This window comes from Lactuca virosa, chromosome 9 (assembly GCF_052849685.1).
Source record: "Lactuca virosa cultivar CGN04683 chromosome 9, Lactuca_virosa_CGN04683_v6, whole genome shotgun sequence".
NCBI lineage: Eukaryota > Viridiplantae > Streptophyta > Magnoliopsida > Asterales > Asteraceae > Lactuca > Lactuca virosa.
The window spans coordinates 269,584,622-269,592,521 of record NC_136434.1 but is presented as its reverse complement, the minus strand read 5'-3'; the positions used below and the strand labels follow the sequence as shown (position 1 = coordinate 269,592,521).

Sequence of the window (7,900 nt, the reverse complement as noted above, 5' to 3'; positions counted from 1 at the left end):
ACCTATCCAGGGGAATCTTACACTGTGCGCAGAGAACCCCTCTCACTTTAGACAGAGAGGGAATGCCGATGGGTAGCCAAATCGTGAGGCGAAGAACTCAACCGCTATACACGAGGGTGCAAGTGGAAAGAGTAGAGCAGCACCTTGTCGTAGAGAGGGTCCTAGAAAGGTTAAGAGTTCTGCACCGGTTGGAGTGGAATAGGAATCTAAAACAGAATTCGAGCAATTGGCTTTAACGAACCTATTTCATTAGAATGATCGAAGAACCCGCTTATCTATAGAAAGAGGGAGAGAGAATGAGAAATCACTCGACTGTTAAGGAGAGGAGGGGAGAGTTCGACCGCCCTAAGCCAACCAGAACGACAAAGAAGAGTTATATTCGGCGACCGGTAGGGAGAGGAGAGGATGGGAGGAGAGAACGTCGACCATAAGGGAGACAACAGTTACTTCGATGTGAGCAGAGTGCCCATTTCCTTACTTAGACTAACCTTCGTTTAGAAAGTCTCTCCCCTCGCTCTGACTCTTCCCATACTAAGACTTTTGTTGATCTACCTTTGACTTACTTACTATCTCTACCCTTGATCCAAGGTAGCCGAAGGAGGGATTTTTACTAAGCTTTGCTGAAAAAAGTTGCAAACTTAAGTTCCGAAACTTTAGTCTTAACTTCGTTTAGTCAGAAGAACTTAGAACAGCGGTAGCAGGGCGAAAGCCAAGGTCACATCCTGCCGTCAGAGCTTGCCTCCCATTGCTTTGTACGAGACAGAGAAAAAAAAGAAATATAAAAAGAAAAATGGAAATAGTGAATCAAGATATATACTATCCTCTATCCGGATAGATAGGCCCCTATGAGCGACTATGCCGATCTTTAGATGTTTTGGCCACGTGCGTTTCCGCTAAGAAGAAGAAGGTTTGGATCTTTAAACCTTAAGAGGATGCTATCGAATGTGCTCTTGGCGCACGTGAAGGGTGTGACCTATGTTAGGTCCATAAGATAGCACATCTTTTAGTGTTCTATGTTTCACCTCCGAATAATGAGTAGATAGGGAAGAGCTTTTTATTTTTCTCTTCATAGAAGACTGATGGGTGGAGAAAGAGGTCAAATTACTATAGAAAGAAGAGTTGTAAACTATAGGACATCTTTTTCTAGTAGTAAGATTTAGGGTTTTTTCGTTCCTTCTCTTCGATTTGAAATGATAAAAATGCCTCTTTGTTCTCTTGTGCTCAGCGAAAGAACTACCTAAGCATACTTTTTCGGATCCAAACTTCTTTGTTCTTTCTAAGTCTTCGTCTTGCATAGAAGAACGCAACTGTTGCAAAAACGGGTCTTTCAGTAGTAGGCGACATCCCCTCTTAGTTTTAAGTAAGCGGAACCATTCCGTTTTGGTTCTTCTCCACATTCTTACCGGGCTATCCAGGAATTTTCCTATGATTTTAGAAACTGAAATTTCGATATAGAAGGATCTCCTTATTTCTGAATAGATTAGAGTATCATTTTCTTTAAAAGATATGAAATCACCTTGGGCAACTTGAAAAGAAGTAATGCTGACTATTACATTATTAACAAAAAGCCTTCGATGACTTATCGGCTGCCTTGCTTGAGGAAAAGTTTCACTAAAATGGAGACGAACCGGAATAACGTCCGATCTTGTTTCTGGATTGAGTGGAAAAGGGATATATGAAGTTCGTTCTGTTCCTCTATGCATCTCTGTGATGGGTAAATCTCCATGAAAAAGGGGCAACTTTCGTGTAGTTTGTTATTGGATGTAACTATTCAGATTTTTTCGAGAATAAATCATTCTCTTAATAGATCTCGTCTTGTTCCTCAATCTTCGAAGAATGCGGCGTTGTATTATTGTAAGTTTCCTATTCCAAACATTTCCTTCCAGTAGACGACAAGTTTTAAATCTTAATGCGGGCATTCCTCCCTTACATGCATTTGCTTGCAACAGATTCTTACTAAGACCCCATAGACACGGTCTCGGTATCTTCACTGTTGCCCCTCTTCTCAAAGCCCTTCGAGAGGAAGATGAATGTCAATGTGCCATTTTCTTCTTTCCCCTACTATTTACTCTTCTCCTTCACTGCACACTTTAGATAGATATTTCCATCCAATCAAAGACGGCGAAGCGCCTCTAATCTAAAGGCCAAAGAGTGCTCTTTGCGCTACTACGCATCCTTACTCATAGTATAGTGCAAGTTAGGTTTGGGTATAGCAGGACTTGAACCTGCGACCATTAGGTTAAAAGCCCAATGCTCTACCAACTGAGCTATACACCCCAAAAAAGATGTAGTAGTAAATAAGGATTGGTGCGGAAAAGAAAAGAGGGCGGCCCCTCTTCATCATATTAAAGGGGCGCAGCTTTGTATGAGGCTCGTACTGCAGAGCAAGCGAAGAAAACGTAAGGGCGCGCGCTAGCACTCCTGCAAGAAAACGGCCTAGCTAACGCGCCGCTTATTGAAAAGTCAAGGATATTGAATGATCGATATGAGAAAGAAGCGCTCAAGCATTCGAAGAAAGCCGGCCTTACTCAACAAGCACCTTTCTTAGCTTAGTAAGGTTGCTTGTTTCCACTCATTGAAGATTCTATCTACAAAAAAAGGTCAACGGGGGGGGGGGGGGGGTACTAAAATGGCTCTCACTGACACCATCTACGAGAAGGTGAGGCCGTATTTATTTCCAGCCGCCATACGGTTCGCCTTAAAGCCTTAAAGACGGAGAAGGGGAGGAGCAATTATCTATGTAATTACGGTCTTTGTTGGCCGGGGCGAGCACTCTCTTTTCTTTGTAAAATTCCGCCTTACCAAACAAGACTGACTTCTTACCAACCCGCGAAGGGTTGTGAGGCTGGACCAGGTACGAAGAATGAATCTATATCTGTGCACGGAAGGGCCGGCGGCCGCTCAACTGTTCGAGCGCAATGCAGTGGTATTGGTTCCGATTCGACAAAGGTAGAATGCCTGGTCGAAGGTCCAGTACAGTAGGTAGCAGGCGTGTTCGTTTTGGCTCCCGAGCGAGAACGAGAAAGAGGCGATGCACCATCCTTGCTGCTACGTACGTTGACCTTGACTTGACAGATTCATCCATTTGAACCCAAACTCAAAGGAGGACCACAAGCTTGGGGCTCGACGAAAGAGAAAGTCTCGGCATTAAGAAAATGGGGTTAGCTGTGAAAGAGGCATTCATTTTTTCATGAATATTCATAGCGGAGTCTACTAAAAGAGGGACCAGCTCATCGTAGTGATTAGAGGACACCTCTGATCGTTCACCTCTAATGTGACACGTTCCCTCCCAGTTTGATCAACGGGATCAGTCGGCTAGAGAGCGGGGCTATTCTTCTTCCGAGGAGACAAAGTAGTCTCTTGTACTGACCGAACCCTCAGTTCGGAGGTCTTCGTCAACATGTTACGAAGCTCCAGTCTGGCGGTCAACTTGATGCAGGAGAGGCATGAGTGCATTTCGATCTTGTGGTGTATTCCCTTGTAGTGAGTAGGGCCTCTTTCTCGTTGATCAGTTCGCCTCCGCTCAAAAGGTCTCCATTCCTACGGCGGTTTTTTCAATGAACCCGTGGATAAGTAGGCCTTTCTTGCAGACCGATCTTCTGCCGAGTTCCTTCCTTCGTAGTCAAATCTAATGATACGCTTTGGCGATGTTACCTACCAAAGAAAAGGCCTGCTAGGTGATCGAAATCGCTCAGGTCAGCGAGGACTCACTCACCTACTCCTTATCTAATACTTTCTTCTATCTACTGAATTAAAAAGGCGACCCGCCGCGCCGGGCTATAAGATAAGAGACAGCTGTTGTACTACTTGACTGGTAAGAAAGAGCTTCCGTAAGAACTGGAAGACTCTTGTATGTACGGTAACCTTATCTTCCGCTACTGGTGGACTGTTGCACATAAAGGTCGACAGAAGCAACCTTTCTTAGCGCGCTTTTCAAGCGCTTAGCTTCTGCTATAAAAAGGCGGCAAGGCCATAAAGTAAGTGAGGTTGCAAGCCTAAGCCAAGAAGGTACGAACGAAGTGGCGGGCCCTTTTAGAGAGAGGGGGCGGCTTTCTTGTGGTAGTCATTGCGAACATCTCTCCTCTTTTCTTAGCGTGCACAGTTTGCTTACGCCTTAGGCACATCTATCTTTCTTAGTTTCACGCTGGCCTAATGAATTGAATATGAATAAAAGTCAGTCTTTTAGTAAGCGTATATAAGCAGCTGTTTAGTGTATAAGCAATTCTTTAGTGGTCGCACCGGTACGATGGAGGTTGGTTGAAGATGATGTTACGCGGCGTTCAGAACCAGTCTTGAAGTGAATGAATTAGAAAGAACGAAGAAGTAAGGAAATGAGACGACTCTTTCTTGAACTATATTATAAACAGACCTTCCCCTCCACACCAATCACGAGTTTTTCTCCATTCCTCTCATTATAACGTCGTAACGCCCTTAATGCTAGGTTTTGAAAAAGACTTTTCATGTCATTCCTATTTAGGTCCGATTCGGATCCCTCCGTTGTTTCCTTTTCCTTCCGCACCTTTTCCTCGAAATGAGAAAGAAGATGGTACACATGAATTGTATTATTTAAGTGCTTATTGCTTGCCAAAAATCCTACTTCTACAATTGGTAGGTCACCAGGTTATTCAAATAAGTCATGTTTTCCGTGGTTTTCCCATGTTACAACTTCCGTACCAATTCGGTCGATCCGGAATGGATCGGTTAAACATTCCATTAGGGAGCCTGGTCTTGACTTTTCTGTGTGGTATTCATTCTCGTTCGGCTCTTGGAATCACATCCAGCAGTGGTGGGAACAGCTCGCAAAATCCAACCACTTCACCTACTTCATTGCCCCAACCCTTTCTCGTACCTCTATTGAAACAGAATGGTTTCATGTTCTTTCATCGATTGGTTATTCCTTTCCGTTCGTATCTCTTTCTCTAATTTCGGTCTCGATTAGTTCACAAGATTGAATGGCCAATTCTCCTCTGGACCCTCGTTTCGATTGTTTTCCAAGAATGTTGAGCCGGGTATGTAAGCCATGTATCTGGGAGGAACTTAAAAGAAGGGCTTTCGGTTTTTTTCACCCCGTTTTAAGGCTTTAAGGCGAACCGTATGGCGGCTGGAAATAAAGACGACCTCACCTTCTCGTAGATGGTGTCAGTGAGAGCCATTTTAGTACCCCCCCTTCCCCCCCCCCCCCCCGGTTGACCTTTTTTTGTAGATAGAATCTTCAATGAGTGGAAACAAGCAACCTTACTAAGCTAAGAAAGGTGCTTGTTGAGTAAGGCCGGCTTTCTTCGAATGCTTGAGCGCTTCTTTCTCATATCGATCATTCAATATCCTTGACTTTTCAATAAGGGGCGCGTTAGCTAGGCCGTTTTCTTGCAGGAGTGCTAGCGCGCGCCCTTACGTTTTCTTCGCTTGCTCTGCAGTACGAGCCTCATACAAAGCCGCGCCCCTTTAATATGATGAAGAGGGGCCGCCCTCTTTTCTTTTCCGCACTAATCCTTATTTACTACTACATCTTTTTTGGGGTGTATAGCTCAGTTGGTAGAGCATTGGGCTTTTAACCTAATGGTCGCAGGTTCAAGTCCTGCTATACCTAAACCTAACTTGCACTATACTATGAGTAAGGATGCGTAGTAGCGCAAAGAGCACTCTTTGGCCTTTAGATTAGAGGCGCTTCGCCGTCTTTGATTGGATGGAAACATCTATCTAAAGTGTGCAGTGAAGGAGAAGAGTAAATAGTAGGGGAAAGAAGAAAATGGAACATTGACATTCATCTTCCTCTCGAAGGGCTTTGAGAAGAGGGGCAACAGTGAAGATACCGAGACCGTGTCTATGGGGTCTTAGTAAGAATCTGTTGCAAGCAAATGCATGTAAGGGAGGAATGCCCGCATTAAGATTTAAAACTTGTCGTCTACTTGAAGGAAATGTTTGGAACAGGAAACTTACAATAATACAACGCCGCATTCTTCGAAGATTGAGGAACAAGACGAGATCTATTAAGAGAATGATTTATTCTTGAAAAAATCTGAATAGTTACATCCAATTACAAACTACACGAAAGTTGCCCCTTGATTTGAATTTTATCTTTATTATCAGTACCTTTTTTTTTCATTAGCTTTGGCGTTCCGGTTGCCTTTAGCGCCGGCGAGAGTCTTTCAGCCGTACCTTCCCATTCGGATTGGTTTACCTTTATCGAGGATATGCTGGAAGACTTAGCGAGTTCCGGGCGTAGTAGTAGTACCTCAGCGGTAAATCAACCGCTTCCGGGGGAACAAGCTACGCCTCCCGCTCTTTCGGGAGCTCGGACTCTGCCCTACACCCCCTACCCCTATGGCCCAGAGGAAGTGATAGGAGGGGATTCGGTCCGCTCTATAGAGGCCCGCCTCCTGTCGGGCAAAACAGTGCCTTCGTCGCTAGATATATATCTAGCCCGGATCAACGCCGAGGACCTATTCGAGGTCAAGGTGGATATCATCCGGGAGATGGCGGGCCTGCATCCAAGTGGTGATTGGCTGGGGCGGGGGGCTCGAGCCCTCGATAATCTGAGGGGGAAGGAGTCCTTGGGGGAGCTCCTTCAAATGCGTAGAGACCTACGGGCTAGGAATTTGAAATCCGAGACCTTCAGCCTATTAAAGGAGAAGGTTTTCGTTAGGGATACCCCCCCCCCCCTCAGAAGGCTCTTCCGCATAGTCCCGCGATCCACAAACGGACGCATGGGACTATGCCTTCCTAGCCGCGTGCAGCCTACCTGCGGGAGACCGTAACGTCAGTCACTAAGTACTCCATACGTGGGAAATGAAAGCAGAATTTGTTCGGATCATCCCACATGTTCAATCTTTTTTTAGCGGTTTCCCCAGAGATCTTTATCATTAATGCAACCTTCATTTTGCTCATTCATGGAGTTGTATTTAGTACGTATAAGAAATTTGATTATCCACCATTAGTCAGTAATGTGGGTTGGCTTGGATTACTTAGTGTTGCACGCCTAGGAGGGCAGCGCGCTTTGGGATGCGGAGGAGCTATTATCGCCCAGTTCCCTAACCTAATGCGGCACCGGGTTCGGACCGCAGGGAACCATAGCATGGGGGCTTAGAATCCTTTTGCCGCCACAAGGCTGGCTAATCGTACGCAGCAGGCTCGAAGACCCCTGGTTCTGAAAGGCACATGAGTCCGAACACTATGTTGAATGTGCGACCGACACTACGTAGGTACCTGTGCAGGTGAGGCGTCGGTCGGTCCTAGAAACGGCGGCAGCGGCGCGAGGAGTTCACGACCGAACGTGCTGCAACCTAGGGATCACCAGGCAGCTCTTTCACTCTCTAGGGATCGGGGGTATAGCACAATTCTTCTTGGAGGAGGGTTGGTTTTCCCGGGTGACTGATCCTTCCATAATGTAATCCTACCTATACTATAGCACCGACACCCGAAGTAGAGCATACATACGACGATCTTCATGCGTGAATAGCGGGGAGGAAAGAAAGGGCGGTAGATGATAATGAGAAAAGGCGCCACGTCTGGGCGGGCGGAATGGATGAGCGAAAGGTGTCATGCCATGGAGTGGGTAATATCCCGAGTCTCATGTAAGACAACTAAATGCACCTCGAGGTGCTGCCGAGGAATTGAGGGACCTTCTCGAGCACAGGATAGGTAATTGAGAGATAGAGCTAGCCTATTCGTTATGGGGAATCAATGCTCCAGGCCGAATAGAGCTTACCTACGGCATCTGGCTTTCTCCGGCGCATATTTGCTTAGCTGCGCTTAATAGGCCGGTTTACCTTCCTCTCTGGCGGCCTCCTTACCTTAGCCCCGCTACACTCTCACTCCAAGCTACGCCTGCTGAGCAAGATGCATTGCAATTTCCTCTTCTGTGGACGCACCTATGACCCGGGACGGGAAGAGAAAGACTTTT

The 7,900-nt window shown here is 45.9% G+C and overlaps 1 protein-coding gene and 2 non-coding genes across 3 annotated transcripts; 1 reads left to right on the top strand and 2 right to left on the bottom strand.

Moving 5' to 3' along the window:
• Positions 1-848: 848 nt before the first annotated feature.
• On the bottom strand, positions 849-2,094 carry LOC145138676 (small ribosomal subunit protein uS4m-like). Its single transcript, XM_079072717.1, has 2 exons — positions 953-2,094; positions 849-921 (listed from the first exon to the last, which is right to left on the bottom strand). The coding sequence occupies exons 1-2, from the start codon at positions 1,701-1,703 to the stop codon at positions 866-868; spliced, it is 807 nt and encodes a 268-aa protein (XP_078928843.1). The 5' UTR covers positions 1,704-2,094; the 3' UTR covers positions 849-865.
• A 110-nt stretch (positions 2,095-2,204) lies between these two features.
• On the bottom strand, positions 2,205-2,277 carry TRNAK-UUU (transfer RNA lysine (anticodon UUU)). The gene has a single exon. It is a non-coding gene; the product is annotated as a tRNA-Lys (tRNA).
• A 3,237-nt stretch (positions 2,278-5,514) lies between these two features.
• On the top strand, positions 5,515-5,587 carry TRNAK-UUU (transfer RNA lysine (anticodon UUU)). Its single transcript has one exon. It is a non-coding gene; the product is annotated as a tRNA-Lys (tRNA).
• Positions 5,588-7,900: the final 2,313 nt, after the last annotated feature.